Source organism: Onychostoma macrolepis, chromosome 24 (assembly GCF_012432095.1).
Source record: "Onychostoma macrolepis isolate SWU-2019 chromosome 24, ASM1243209v1, whole genome shotgun sequence".
Lineage (NCBI taxonomy): Eukaryota > Metazoa > Chordata > Actinopteri > Cypriniformes > Cyprinidae > Onychostoma > Onychostoma macrolepis.
In genome coordinates this window covers 2,423,381-2,439,925 of record NC_081178.1, presented here as the reverse complement: position 1 = coordinate 2,439,925, position 16,545 = coordinate 2,423,381, and the positions used below count along the sequence as shown (strand labels likewise).

The 16,545-nt window shown below is 35.8% G+C and overlaps 1 protein-coding gene across 4 annotated transcripts in view; it reads right to left on the bottom strand.

The window, feature by feature from the left end:
• Nucleotides 1–16,133, bottom strand: part of slc12a7b (solute carrier family 12 member 7b) — a 72,072-nt gene extending 55,939 nt beyond the window's left edge. For 2 of the 4 annotated variants that reach the window (XM_058766166.1, XM_058766167.1), the window contains exon 1: nt 15,857–16,133. In XM_058766166.1, the coding sequence (XP_058622149.1) occupies nt 15,857–16,013 (157 nt within the window). In that variant the 5' untranslated portion in view covers nt 16,014–16,133. The remainder of the gene's footprint in view (nt 1–15,856) is intronic. The other 2 variants (XM_058766162.1, XM_058766164.1) reach the window with 1 other exon arrangement.
• Between the last annotated feature and the right edge of the window lie 412 nt (nt 16,134–16,545).

Below are 16,545 nucleotides of genomic sequence, written 5' to 3'. Positions count from 1 at the left end.
GCAGCATTCTTCAATGTGCTTCATCTGGATCAAACATCCATTGTGAAAAACAAGTCAACTTTAGCATACTTTAAAAAAAAAAGTACTTATACGGAAATAAGAATATACTTAATTGCAAACTGAATGTAACGCTTTCATACACTTAACTGTATTTGCAAGTAAATAAAAATGTATTATTAATTTAAATTTATATTAAATGCAATTTGGAGTGCTTTTTGATCCACTAAAATAGGACTTGAGTACATCTTTATATATAATTTTAGAATTACTTCTGTTATTGAATTACAGTTAATGTATACTGCCAAATATACAGACAAGCATTTTTGGTAAATTAAAATATATTGTATTGTCATTTCAAGTGAAAATGTTATGTCATGTATTAGTGAATAACACATTTGTAATAATGAAGTTGCAATTTAGTATTTAAAAATATATTCACAAATATATTCACTTTAAAATGTAATATTGATTAACACACTACAGTTATATTCAAGTATTTTACATGTTCATTAGTATGTTAGTCCACATTGAAGCATGGCAAAAGATTACAATTTAAAATGTACTTTAAAGTAAAATGTATTTATTTTATTTTTTTAATTTAATTTTCATTTAGTTAATTTGATTTTATTACAAAGTGCAATTTTTAAAACTGTACTTTATAAGAAAAATAGTCATGAAGGTGTACTCACTTTAAGTACACTTAAGTGGCCTTTTAAGTCATTAATATAATATTACTATATTATTATATTTTAAGATTATGCTATTAGATTATTAATAATGTTTTATCATTTTATATTATCAAGTGCATTTTTTTTTTCTTTTTCAAAATTACTATTTTAAGGTTTGATGTACTTTACAAGTGCACATTCAATACTATTAAGTGCACTTCTTTTCACAAAGAATGCACATATTCAGGAGAGAAGAATAAAAAAACAGCAGATATTTTATTTGGAGAAACATAAAGTTAATTTTTCCCTGAAACACAAATGAGAGCTTCATTATGTCTTCTATGAAAGTCAATGGCTTGACTGATAAACTTATCTTAAAGTGGCTTAATGAGGTAAAGTTCTGTCAATATTTCTTGTGAAAAGGGGATACAAAAATCCTGATACCACAATCAATACAGATAACCACACAAACCCTATGTTTTTCCACCTGTTTTCTGGTACAGCAGGTTAAAATGGTGCATCTGATCACTTAGTAAAGAAACAGCACAACTTTCCTCAACAACACATGTTTTGAGCAATCATTCATGTCTGGAGCACGAACACTGTGGGATGATGGACAAACATGAGCCATAAAAGATTAGCAAAGAGGAAGTCAGCGCAGATAATGTGATTTATTCCACATTCCTCGTTGTCAACATGACATGTGGACCATTAATTTCTCCTAGAAAGACCAAAAGGCACCAGTTTAATGTGAAGCTGCACTCACACAAAGGATGCTCTTATTTTCAGGGTGTTCTGGGAGTCGAGCTCTTCAGATTGAATTACACTGCAGTGCTCAGAACAGACAGAATCAAGAACAGCAACGGCACACTGGAGGATTCAACGGTCAAACCGACCAGGTCATAGCGATAAAAATAACATGGGCTGACTAATGGACCAAAAACACAGGGATTCAGGGACGCACTGATGCTGTTTTCTTTTGCATCACTGCTCATCTCACATTACTCACAATTAAACCTTGACAGAGTTAAAGGAATAGTTCACCAATTTGAAAAAAAAATACAAAAATACAATTTTCTGAAAATGTCCATGACCTCAGAGCATCCAAGATGCAGATGAGTTTGTTTCTTCATCAGATTTGGAGAAATGTAGCATTCCGTCACTTGCTCACCAATTAATCCTCTGCAGTGAATGGGTGCCGTCAGAATGAGAGTCCAAACAGCTGATAAAAATCTAAATTCAACTCCGCAAAAGTAACACTTCTTTCAGTGAAAAATTTGTATCATCTGAATCAGGAGAGAAATCTGCACAGATCAAGCACCATTTACAAGCCAAAACAGTCCAAAATAGCTCTAAATAAATATGTGGGTGGTTTCTGATGTGAGAAACAACAGAAGATGGACTTTTTCACTGGAAGCCTTATTAAAGATCATGGAATCGTATTTTAGCCAGAAAAAATGGTTTGAAGTTAAAAACATCTTTATGGATGTTTTGTAGTTTTTTTTTTTTAACACAAACACTTTCCTTTTCAATTCCCAAGATGGTAACTGATGGACTGGAGTGGTGTGGATTATTGTGATGTTTTTATCAGCTGTTTGGCTCTCAATCTGACGGCACCCATTCACTGCAGAGCATCCACTGGAGAGCAAGAGATGGAATGATACATTTCTCCAAATTTGATGAAGAAACAAACTCCTCTACATCATTGGTGGCCTGAGGGAGAGTACATTTCTAGCAAATTGTCATTTTTGGGTTTATTAGTCCTTTAATTCATCATGCCACTTGCATCCTTTATGGACACAGTGAACTGCAAAATTGTTTATGATACTAGGCAACATATCATTATTGAAGCATTATAGCAAACAAACACCTTATGGAGGTGCAAGTTAGGGGAAAAGACTACAATATATAACTGCACACTTACTTTTAAGCTTATTTTTACCAATGTTTCAGCAACAAGTCTTTGTAAGGTACCAAGCAACATTAGCAATATCTCTGTGCTCACAGATATGACAATTGACAGAGACTGAATACATAACAGCTGAAAGGTGAACGAGTTTTGCTCGGTTATCACCATAAGGAATTTCCAATTATGATGGACTTTGTGTTCCTATACATGTCCATCTGAACAAGCCACAACTAGCTGAGACTTAAACCTGAAACACATAAAAACAAAAAATTAAATGTTAGCTATCTTGCCCTGAAGGCATTTCATAACGCCGTATGAAATAATCAAAAATAATTACAATGAAATCAACTAAAACCACAAATCCAAAGATGCCAACATTTATTGTCCAAACAAATATCTCATCTGTTCTTGTTAGGCTTCCCCAGAAATGAGTAAAGAACAACAGGAAAACATTAAAGCTGCCAGGAATTTGATCTAATGAATTGGTTCCACCTGTGCAACGACCTTTAAATGGCAAAGCATCCAAAGTTGCGGGCGTTTGGATTCAGTGAGCAGTACACACTACTGTACAGGACGTTCAGTTTTTGGAAGGAAACTCACTTCCTCCAACTGGCTAATCCCAAATATGGCGTTCTGGCAGGTACGATCAACCATAGTCTCACAAATGCAGATCCGGTCAGAAACAGTGTGATTTAGACGTCCAGCTGAGTTCATTTATAAAGCTGGATTTGTTTGGTCAGGGCCTCATTTCCTGCTCTTTGAAGGCTGGACTGCATATAAAACCTTAGTGACGCAAAAAGCAATTAATAAATAAACGGTACAATCTTGCACAAGCTAACACAATCACTACATTTGACACAGACAATTGTGAGAGATTGTGTTTTGAGATGTCAGACGGGTCAAACAAGTGAATTGTGTGTCACTTTGGTGGTCAGAACAGATATATAGGCTAATGCAGAATCAGACGCCAGAGACATGAGGTTAATCACAACCAATGAGAAAGATAAAACACAACCACATCAACGCAACAAGAGCTCAACTAAAAACAAAAATCGCACACACATATACATAAGGCTGTGACGGTCGCCATGACAACCACGTCACCACGGTGGTTGATTGCCACCGGCGGGAATGCATGTGACATCACACACTCTATAACAAGCATAAAATACAAAGTTTTGCATACAAGTGCAATAATAGTAACAATAAAAGTTGCGCGGCATAACAAAATACAATAGTCAATAGAACACAATACATTATAATCAGTGATGTTGTCTACACTGGACTGGATGTGGTGCGGCACGACAAATCCCTGACAGTAAACTGATGCCTCGTTTTATTTATGACATGCTGACACAAAGTTCAAATGATTTTAACGGTCGCTTTCTTGCGTCCAGTGTAGACAGACTTTAGCTGTTGCGGTGTGGCGCGTTAAGTGTTAAATGGGCGAGCACGTCATATCTCAAGAGCCGTTTCCAGTTGCTATTTGCAAGAGGAGGTCAGCGAAGACCCGCTTACTTGGTGGTAGAATAATGAGGCAAGATACCTGACCACGGCTGCTTAAAATGCATTTGTGCAACAAGCACACCAGCCGTGTTCAGCGCGGCTGGAAACATCGTACCACCAACGAGGTCCTCCCTTAAACCGGACAATATCAACGTTTGTTTTTCTGTCAAAGGATTTTAAATCTACTTTCTTATTTAACTATTATATCTTTGATAGCCTAGTGTTTTGCAGACTGTGTGTTGCCGTGTTCACTGACTGACGGAAGTGCTAAAATAAACACGTGCGTTTGTTAATAAATGTTTGTGCTGCGCCTGTATTTATTTATTAAAATTATATATATATTTAAACACCGCATCACCGCCGGTAGTTGGTCCATTACCACCGCGGTGGTAAAAATCTGCCACCGTCAAAGCCCTACATATACACACACATACACACACACACATACACATACATACATACATACTTTTATAATATAACATATAACTACCATAATAGAAACAGGTGTTAAGACAACGCACATAGCAGCTAAAAAAAAAAAAAGAGAAACATATACAAACTATTGTGTAAAAAAAATAAATGTAAAAAAAAAATAATCAAATGTCACAAATTGCAATGCATTTCATAGTATACATATTATTTATTTAAAACATAAGTTTTATAGTAAAACATATATATTTTTTTTTCATTTAATTTTTTACTATATGTAAGGTAATTTACGGTGAACCAATTGAAATGAGATGTAAGAGTGGTTGTTTCTTCCAACAAAAACAAACTACAAACAGTCATGTTGCAAGTTCAGTCCCACGTATAACATTACAGCATTGCGTAAACATTACAGCACTCCTGAGCAAAGCACAAAATAACAGTGTGCTCTGAACATTCATTCACAACATTTAAAAAAAAATGTAGTTAGTTGAAGTTGGAGGAAACAAGTGTGCTGACAGTTTAAAGCTGTTATGTAACAAAGCATCAAGAAGAAATGTGCTGCCACCTGCTGATGTTCTTTGGAAAATTGAATTGCACATCTAAACATCTTTCAAAGCATTTCTGTATGAAATGTTGTGCTTGTTTGGCATGATTGATGATTTTATACCTATCAACAGTACAGGTTTAGTCCACAAAGAGCATGTAGAGAAACTTTTCCTGGCATCATGACATCTACAAAACCCAACTTTCCACTTGTTGACAAGGTTTTACACAAAGATTCTTTAGGCCTGCAGTAATATTTCCATGCCACATTTATAGAGTAAACAAACAGGCTCATTTGTCCCGGTTTAGGCACTAAAAGAGAACTAAACCATTTTAGTTATGCTTCAACTAGCGGTCGACTGTTTTTTATAGTGGTGGCTGTGTTAAAATTTAGAGAGTAGGTCACAATTATCATCTTTATTGATTATCGTAAAAAAAAAAAAAAAAAAAGAGTGCACGCTTACATTATGTGATGAAGTCTAGACTAGGGTGCGTGCTCATTTAGTATGTTCTTTCACTGCATGATTCAGTCTAATAACATGCATTAAGAATGATCACAAAATTCAAGATATGGGGGCAGAAAACGAGTATATATATATATATATATCTCATTTCATATGGTTAAAATCACATGAAGAGTGCCGTTTTTTCTTCAAAAATAAGCATGATTACAAATGTGATATTGATTTTATACAACAGTTCAATAAACAATAAGTTAATATTAAGAAACTTACGTTTTAGACACCATGTTGCCTGTTTTTGCTCCATTTTGCCAACAAATAATTATTACAAACAGCTACAGCACTGTTTTGCGTCTCTGAGCAACATGGCAATGTTGTTTAGTTCTTGAATGAATCAATCGTTTAAATGATTCGGTTCAGTCGCAATGACTCACTTGTTAACAGTGACTTGCTGCCACCTACTGGCAATTTTAATTTTATATTCAAAGTATCTTTTCATTTTAAAACATTGAATACTGATATTTGAATATTGAATAATATTTGATATAAAAACATTTTACATTTGTAACTGCAGGTTAAAGCACTCCATGTCCTTTTGAGCTGCATTAAACAGTGTGTAAATACATCTAAATGCCACTTCGCATGCAACTTCTGCAAAGATTCATTTTGTTGATACTGGTTTCATTTGTTTGGTAACAGCCTAAATGTCTTATTATTCTAATTAACTGATTAAATGTAAAAAAAATTATTCAAAAGATGCACACTTTTAGAAGAAAAAAAAATGGCTTTATTAAAAGGTAAACTTGCCCATAAAAGGTCAAAATGAATTTAAACTTGTATGAAAAGATTAATTTCTATCACTGATGTGAACTAACCACACAGAATATGAAGAATATCAAAAACTGCAGCTGTGCACTGTAGTCAAATATCAGCACAATAACACACTCGGCAAAATATTGTCTAATTATCGTTATCGAAAAAATCCCAAACAATATCGAGATATCATTTCTTTTCAATATCGCACACCCCTAATATACATATATACTAGTGGTGCAACGGATCGTAGATGATCCGTGATCCGTACGTGATTCGTGGATTAACTGTTAAATTCAACCAGTATAGACTGAAAGTTATCATTTGCACGTGTTTACCAATTTACACATTCAAGCAATTTCAGACCATTCAGATGAAGGAGAAATCGAATCAGGACTCGCGCTCCATTTTCTCCATTTTCCATAATGAGGTTATGTCCATGTCTTAAGTTAACGTATACAGCTGACTAACAAAAAAAACGAATGTGTGTCAGTATTTAGGTCCATGCATTTAGTCTTAATGAGACAGCAGCCTAGAAATACCTACTTCTGTCTTGTCTGCTTATCAAATAACAACACAGCTTTAACAAAGATTAATCTGTATTGAACTTATGCAGTAAGCATTATTGTGTTGTTTTACAGTTAATGATTACATTTCTGCACCTGAATACTACTGTTACTGTTGCACCACTAATATATACACATATACATACATATACATACAGTGGGTACGGAAAGTATTCAGACCCCCTTAAATTTTTCACTCTTTGTTATATTGCAGCCATTTGCTAAAATCATTTAAGTTCATTTTTTTTCCTCATTGATGTACACACAGCACCCCATATTGACAGAAAAACACAGAATTGTTGACATTTTTGCAGATTGATTAAAAAAGAAAAACTGAAATATCACATGGTCCTAAGTATTCAGACCCTTTGCTCAGTATTTAGTAGAAGCACCCTTTTGATTATTTAAAATATTGCATATTTTGTTGGTAAACTGTATATCTGACATCTCAGACTGGCATCTATATCGGTCATTCACTAGTTTAATCTGACCCAGACTAACTGTAACTAACAGCATTAGTTCACACACACAGACTGCATGTCTATTACAGCAGATTTTTACCCCCCATCCAATGCATGTCACTGTTTCTAAAACGGACTTGAATGTTACAGGGAGCTTAAAAACGGAAACCAGAGGGATCTCAAAATGTCACGCCACTGCGGCTCTGACACGTGAAGAATCTGCACTACTCCATTCAGCACGTATAAAATAATTACTATAAATGACTTTCAACACGTTACAGTCAACAGGTGGAGACTGGCAGAGGTTTTCGCTCTAAAACGAAGAGACTGTAAGCAGCTGATGACAGATGCTCAGGCGTTCTGGCAGAGCCGCCCATCTCAAATGTCAGAGCAGATGCACGCTTCTCCTTCAGCTGTCCGTCATACACCGCAGGATCAAGTGACGGCTTTTTTTGCTCTTCTGCAGCAGAAGACAAATATTTAAAGCATTCTAGATTATCCTGGTGTCCATGAGATGATCTTGAAATGGGAGCTTGGGCCAAACACAAGGCCAACAAAAACAGCAGCACAGTTTATCTAAATGATTGTGAGGTTTATCTCCTTCGACTTTATAAGACCGACATGACAGCGACCACCAGACGTGACTCACAATCTGTTCCTAACACAGAGACTGATGTCCCATTTAGAACTAGAGAAAAGGGCACATTTAAAGATAAACCCAAACTAGAAGTTCAACCAAAATATGTACATTTTGTCATCATTTATTCAATGTCATTACAACATCCTATGTCTTAATTTCCTTCTCTAAAACACTAAAGGGGTTTTGCAAAATGTTCCTACTGCATTTTCTATTTGATTATGGACTATCAAACTAGTACATTCTCAGCTAATAAAAATTTGTTCCGAGAACGTTGTGCTAACGTTCCAATTAAGTTATGAAACGTTTATTTTGGAATGTTCTCTGTTCTCCGGTTTTTATTTGTTTTAAAAATGTTTAGTTTATGCAAATGTTACAGAAAATATTAGGCAATGTTTCATTTTAGAATTTTGCAAACATTTGAATGTTCTCTGAAACAAACAAACTAGTTTAAAAAAAAAAAAAAACATTTCAGAAAAAAGTTCCAGAAACAATGTATAAACAGTGTTTTTTTGTATGTGTTGTCAACATAATAAGACCAGATAACTTTGATTGAATGTTTTATTAAAGTGAAGTTTGTTCGTAATTTTGACATTTAAACATTTAAAAATTGTTAGACAAACATCCACTAAAGACATTTCAGCAAAAAAGTTCTGATGTCTAAATACTGGTTTTGTGCAAACATACACGTTACAGACCAGATAACTGTGAACAAATATTCCATTAACATTACTGGAGGAACGTTTGGTCATAATTTTGACAAAAACTTCTGTATATGTCCCCTGATTTGCTGGGTTAGACGTAGTCCATAGGCACATCTTGATTTATATTATATTTCAAGTCTTCTGAAGTCATAGGATAGTTTTTGTGTGAGAAAAAGATAAATACAGTGGGGCAAAAAAGTATTTAGTCAGCCACCAATTGTGCAAGTTCTCCCACTTAAAAAGATGAGAGAGGCCTGTAATTTTCATCATAGGTATACCTCAACTATGAGAGACAAAATGAGAAAAAAAAAATCCAGAAAATCACATTGTAGGATTTTTAAAGAATTAATTGGTAAATTCCTCGGTAAAATAAGTATTTGGTCACCTACAAACAAGCAAGATTTCTGGCTCTCACAGACCTGTAACTTCTTCTTTAAGAGGCTCCTCTGTCCTCCACTCGTTACCTGTATTAATGGCATCTGTTTGAACTCGTTATCAGTATAAAAGACACCTGTCCACAACCTCAAACAGTCCAACTCCAAACTCCACCATGGCCAAGACCAAAGAGCTGTCAAAGGACACCAGAAACACAATTGTAGACCTGCACCAGGCTGGGAAGACTGAATCTGCAATAGGTAAGCAGCTTGGTGTGAAGAAATCAACTGTGGGAGCAATTATTAGAAAATGGAAGACATACAAGACCACTGATAATCTCCCTCGATCTGGGGCTCCACGCAAGATCTCACCCCGTGGGGTCAAAATGATCACAAGAACTGTGAGCAAAAATCCCAGAACCACACGGGGGGACCTAGTGAATGACCTGCAGAGAGCTGGGACCAACGGGCAACGAAGGAGTGGCTTCGTAAGAAACATTTCAAGGTCCTGGAGTGGCCCAGCCAGTCTCCAGATCTCAACCCCATCGAAAATCTTTGGAGGGAGTTGAAAGTCCGTGTTGCCCAGCGACAGCCCAAAAACATTACTGCTCTGGAGGTATGGGCCAAAATACCAGCAACAGTGTGTGAAAACCTTGTGAAGACTTACAGAAAACGTTTGACCTCGGTCATTGTCAACAAAGGGTATATAACAAAGTATTGAGATGAAATTTTGTTATTGACCAAATACTTATTTTCCACCATAATTTGCAAATAAATTATTTAAAAATCCTACAATGTGATTTTCTGGATTTTTTTTCCTCATTTCGTCTCTCATAGTTGAGGTATACATATGATGAGAATTACAGGCCTCTCTTATCTTTTTAAGTGGGAGAACTTGCACAATTGGTGGCTGACTAAATACTTTTTTGCCCCACTGTATTCTTCTCCTCCATTGCCACATAAACCTCATTAGTATATGCGCATATTCAAATGTGTGCATCATGATTGAATAATTAGCGTAAAACAGTCTACCTGACATCTCTGTGGAATAAAGTATATATTTTGCATATTTCATACATGAAAGTGAAATGCTTTAAACGTTTATGTGCCCTATGTCCCACAAACACAGATATAACACCAAACTGATTCTGACTGCCAAAGTTTATTTAGCATTAAGAGACCACCTGCTACTTTCAACACCTGAGCAATGTTTGAGAGACGGAGCGTGATGACATGAAAAACAAGAGTCCTGAGCCAAGAGCAAACTGTTCTTTAGCATGGGGCTGATGGGAATGAAACTCCTCACAGTGAGAACAGAGAGGAAGAGGAACCCTGTTTGAGTCTGGGTAACTTCTCACAGAAAAATCAACTCAGATCGGCTGAGATGAGTCATGCAGTGATTGCGCTTAAAGTGCGTCTAAAAAAGCTGTGGAAAAACACAAAACACTCCAAGAGGAAAACAGTAGCTCTGTTTCAAAATGCCCATTTGCATAAATTTAGATTCTACTCAAGGTTTCCACAATATGCAAACATTTTAAACATTTTAGCGATATTTCCAGTATTAGATCAAATGTATCTATATTATTAGCATTCACTGCAGAGCATTCTGAGATTTCTGTATTCAAGTGCTTGGTGATGCTGGCTTAGAATTTGGCCTAAAAGAGGTATGTTAAAAGCAGGGTTATTATTGTTAACTAAATCTAAAACCATAAAAAAAAAAGCTAGTTGCCAACGCAACATTACTAATATAACTAACAGGAAAAAACAATAAAAATTAAATAAACACAATGAAATTACTAAAAGAAAAATAAAAAAAATAAAAAAAAAAATAAAAAAAAGTTTAACAGTTTAGCCATCAAAAATACTGCTGGTTAAAAAGGCAGTATAAATTTGCTTCCTATGTTTGGATTTTTTTTATTTTTACATCTGAAGCATCCCATGAAGCTTTAAAATGCTGCTTAGGTAAGCAGTTCAACAGGGTTTGAAACCAAACAAGTATAAACAAAACAACCATCTGAACAAGAGCCTAAAGTCACATGATTGTCATCTTATGATGCCAATTAGAGCGATAAAATTACAAATGACTCCTGAACTCTGAAGCTAATTATTGCTGCCCAGAAGCACAAAAACCAACTGCATGGCACGCATTGTGTTTATATGTTAGAAGAAGAGAAGAAACTTTGTTTTGGCAACTGGAAATGTTGGGGCACAGAAACTTGTGTAGACAAACAGCCAACACAAATAGAACAGGGTTGCTCGAGTCAGCTGTTCACAGTATCCTGACGGAGAAATGTGCTAAAAAAATTATTCCCTCTTCTCTTTTTCATCTGCCCTGACCCTGACCAAAGACCACCCTCCAACACATGACCTCCAGACACTGAGATGAGAACACAGCATGACGTGGAAAAACATGGTGCAAAAACTTCCATTAAACAGCAGAAAATGACGGTGTTTGATTGCACATTCTCATCTCATCCAAGACCTTCAGATCTACCAGCTATATTCTAACATCATCACCAACTTTTTGTGAGCTTTCAGGTAGGGCTGCAACAACGAATCGATTAAATCGATAAAAATCGATTACTAAAAGCGTTGGCAACGAATTTCATAATCGATTCGTTGTGTCGCGCGACGCAGAGACGTTTGATTATTAAAAAAAAAAAAAAAAAAAACTTTAGTTGAGCGCGGAGCGGAGTGAACACACTCGGTCTCTCTCGCGCACGGATGCTAGCAGAGTTTGGCGCCTCATAAATAAAAAACAAAAAGTAAAAAAAAAAAAAACGAGCGGAGGTAGAGGAAAGATACATGGCGGAGGCAGAGAAATCCGTGCGACCCAAGTCATCCAAGGTGTGGGAGCAGGGGCGGCGTTTGCGTATGGCAATGTATGGCAGTTGCCATACCCTAGCCCAGTCAGGTGCTGTGAAAAATTATCCAAACTTGAGTCGCTTATAATTCGTTTTTATTATTTTAAATCAGAGAGTTTTAAAAATAGTAAACCAATGATAAGCATTAAAATAACTTGTCAGTAAAACTTCGTAACGCCATTGGATCATCGAGCTCTCAGCGAGACCTCGTAACTTCACCCCGCCTCCGTTCAGATTGACGCGCCGCGCACAGCCTGGAGAAGATGAGATCTCTGCTTTTCGCAATGCAAGGGTGAATAAATAATTGGTGTTTGAATAGTACAGCGTTTTCTTTACTCAAACACTATGTCAGTAAAGGATAATGTTTTTGTGTGTTTGAAGAGTGGAGAAGAATTAGTTATTTGCTGTCTATATACGTTTTAAATATCCTGTGCATTATGTGCATAAGCGCTTAATTTGAGATTTTGGCCAAGTGTATTAAACAACAAGAAAAAACTAAGCGCCCATATAGCTACAATCAAAGTTATATAACCTGTAAAAGTTGATGAAAGCATAATGCACTTAATGCACTTATGCACTGCATAACAGTTACAGCCGTTCTAACGACAGACAAAACACTCCATCTCCGTCATTCTCTGGTCAAAAACATTATTAACTCCATTTGAGCTTGATTTTCATATAATGTTAAGTGCAGGTGTCTGATACAATACCAACGCTAACGACGCAGTGTTGTTAAATTATTTAATTTTTTGCACTTGACTTTCAAGAACTTCGCTGTAGAAATCTGTTAACTCAGCATTGTGTGTTTGCAAAAATATCATGTGATGTTTACTAAGCATCCAGTATCATATGGCCTATGAAACCATAAATACTACTTTCATTTTGTTTTACTGCTCTTTTGAATGGAATTATTTTTTTCTTTAACTAAGGACCAAATATATTGTACATACAAGATTACATCATGTGAGGGGTATATTAAAAAAAAGGAATAAAACAGATAAAATACAGATAGTTTGTGTTGCTTTTAAGCTTTTACTTAGATATTTCTAAATATGTCTTAATGCCAAATGTAAATTGTTCAAAAATAGGTACTTTTGCAGTTTCTTTGACTTTATGCATATAATAATAAACTTTTATAATAAATAAATAGAAATTCTTCATTTTATCAACATCAAATGAAAAAAAATTAGGCCTGAAACAACATCAGCTTCTACAAATGATAAAAACTAGCTTTTAATTAATTTTTCACCAAACTTATAGCTCAAGTTGGATGATCGCCCTATAGATTTACATTCAAGACTTTTGCATTCAATATGCATCAACGTCTTTTATTTTCACAAATTATGGGAGTCCATATTATAGTCTGTGGTAATGAACAATATTCCAGTTTGTATTTAACCTGGAATATCTCTTTAATTTCCTAGACAAAGGGATTTATTTTTTGGTTGCATGTAAGTTTGTAATTGTTATGGTGGGCAACAAGCTGCAATATGCTTCTAATGAAATCCCAACATCATTGGCCTGCATTATTTGGTACAAGGTCTCAGCATAGGGTTGGGTTTGGATATGCAGCCTTATCTGGTATTATTCAGGGTCTGAGAGACCTCAGCATTGCTTCATGTTTAGGAGCAACTTGCTCAGCGTTGCTCTAGGTCTGGGAGTAAAGTCTGAGAGCATCACCACATATATGAATAAAGATGTGCCTGAGTCCTATAATGATTGTGTAACCCAATCCAACGCTCCCCAGCCCAACCATCTGGAAGATGACTCCCATTTGCACTTCTCCAAAGGCAAGGCACTTCACACGCCAACAAATGAAACTCATGTGTCACTAATGTGTCTGTAGGTCTGATCTGCTCTTAGAATCAGCTCAATGCGTTGGGAAGCTTTGGAAAGCACATCACCAAAAGTGCCCTTTACTAACATTGTCTTTATATGATTAACACCAAGCAAAACTTTTGAAACAAGATGTTGAACTTCGATTTTGTAGTAGCCTATATTTAATCACTGCACCTCAAGTAAGTGCTGTCTCCAGATAACCTGGACCTTCTTAAGGGCTTCAGACCTTCAGCAGAAGATCAGCTCTCACAATCACACTTCTTTAAACTTCTTCATAGACTGTGTGACTGGTGCTTAAGTAGATAATCAAAGGCACTTTGGTTTTAAGAGGCCTAAATTTAATGAAGGGTCAATTATAAGCTTTCATATCTATTTAAGATAAAGACCGACACCAGACAGAGAGACCCAAAAATGCATTTACATTAATGCAGTTGGTTATATATTTCCTTCCTTAAATCGACGTGAACCTCATTAAATATATGAAAGAGCAAAGAGACACTATAAAATGCCAGAATCACTCACGTAAATCATTGTTTGGTTAGTATTTTCAGATGTAGGTTGCTAGATCTCTAAGCTGGGAAACAAACAGATGTGTCATGGTAATTAATGAAGACAGCTGAGCACGAAAAGTGTCCCAAGACACGTCTAGACAAGCCCCTGAAATTAGGCAGTCATGTAAAACCAAAACGGCCTCATGTTTCCTAAAACGCTATCACATCACGTTTCAGACAGGACTAAAAAAAAAAAAAAAAAAAAAAGTACAAATAAGATTAATAAAGACTAAGCAAATGTACATTTTTCTTAATATAAGGATCTAAACTTAAGCATATTTTACTGCACAATTTCCCCAGCAAACCTGTACTATTTCTATTATAAAGTAAATGCAATCAAACAGCAGCATTTAATGCAAATACACAAAAGATTAAAAATATAAATACACTGCAAAATACACAGTGTCAAATATGCCTTATAAGTTAAAAAAAAAACATGGTCAGCACAAAAATAAAATCAATTTGCATTTTGTTACATATAATATAAAAAATATATATTAATTTCTGAATTTTAAGGACATTGGTAATAAGTTACCAATTTTACTGTAGCTTCAACTATGATTACCATGGTAATTTTTGTAAGGGAAAGAATACTTTGAGGCTGGTGATACACTGGGCAACTTTTTGAGCAATGCTGTCAACCATGTAGAAATCTTACAGATAGAAATTTGTTACCCATTCTTAATGGAAAAGTGCCCAAGCAGCATTGCTCAAAAAAAGTTCCCGGCAAAATTGCTCAAAAAGTTGCCCTGTTTATCATCAGCCTAAAACCACATTACAACATTTTAGATTAAACAGGACTGTGATATTTCCTGGATATTCTACTAATTAGAATAAATTGCATAAAGCTAAATGTTGAATTAATGTTAAACTAGAAGTTAAAATAAACAAACAGGTACTGAACTAAACACCTCAGTTCGTATTTCGTCTTAAACACTCAGTCATTTTACTCCTGTCAGACATTTCAATAAACACGTGCTACTGAATGTTCAGCATTTAACTAAATAGCATAAACTAGCCGCTAACACAACGTTCTGCTAACGTTAGTTTTCAGTTAACTTACTGTTTGACTAAAGAAACATCTCCTAACGCTCCCAATCTTAACGTTTTCATAACGTTTCAGAAACCATAAAATGTTAACTGGATAACGGCCGTGAGAGAATTACATTAAACCTCCTGAGAGAAATCTGCGTGAAAACAAACCGTCCATAAACAATAATCCATATAATGTGCGAAACTCTTCAGTGAACGTACTAATTAAACAATTAAAACACACAGATATTTCTGCAAAGGTTAGTTTGTATGTAACTTCATTTATTAACGTAGAAACGACTATGAAGTTTCGCTTCACTTTCTTCCAGGTTGTTTACACTGTACCTTACACGAGCGACGCGACGCGACGCGCCAAACTACTGACTGAGTTCTGACGCGCGAGACGCTCCTGTTATTATCAACATAACGGCTCTGCGTTAATGATAACACGAGCGTTCAGAGCGACACTTTCTGACCGTATGGACTGAAGTCGTCTCACCGTATTTGTTGGGTTCTCTGCTGTACTGGAGGATGGGCACCGATCCCCGCCGCTCCTCACCGGCACCGGCGTCAAACACCGAGTCTCCGTCCGTTGCGTCTCCAAACGCGCTCTCGTCGGCTTGCGCCACCGGCACGACCAGAAACCTCTCGCTCATGTTAGTCGTCCGTGGGTCGGAGCTGTCCGGTGTCTGATGAACTTCACGGATCAGACGGTTTACGCCCGTGATTCATCGCCGCTAATCTGACAGTTTGTGAGCGCGCGCGCACCGAGGCGTGAATGTGTGTGCAGAACGCGTGGCGCTCATTGGCTGAGAGATGCACGGGGCTTCATATAAACAACAGATCCATGAGATATAGCTCAGAGTTTTTGTCTGATGTGCTTAAAGTTCCATCAATGAAGCCTAACTAGAAGTATTCCCTTTAATGGTTAAGTTTTAAAAAAGTTGAATTGTGCTATTTCACATTTAAGGAAATTAAGAAATGTTAATAACTCCCTATTATTTTTGTTCTAAAGCATTATTTATTTTATTTAAATTAATTAATTTATTTATTTATTTAAATATAATAATAATAATAATTTATGTTTTATAGATAAAGCCATTTCAGGATCAAGGAATTCAAGAAATTAATAGTTAAACCAGTTGTTTACAAAAAGAAAAATATTATTTGAATAATGTAAACAAATCC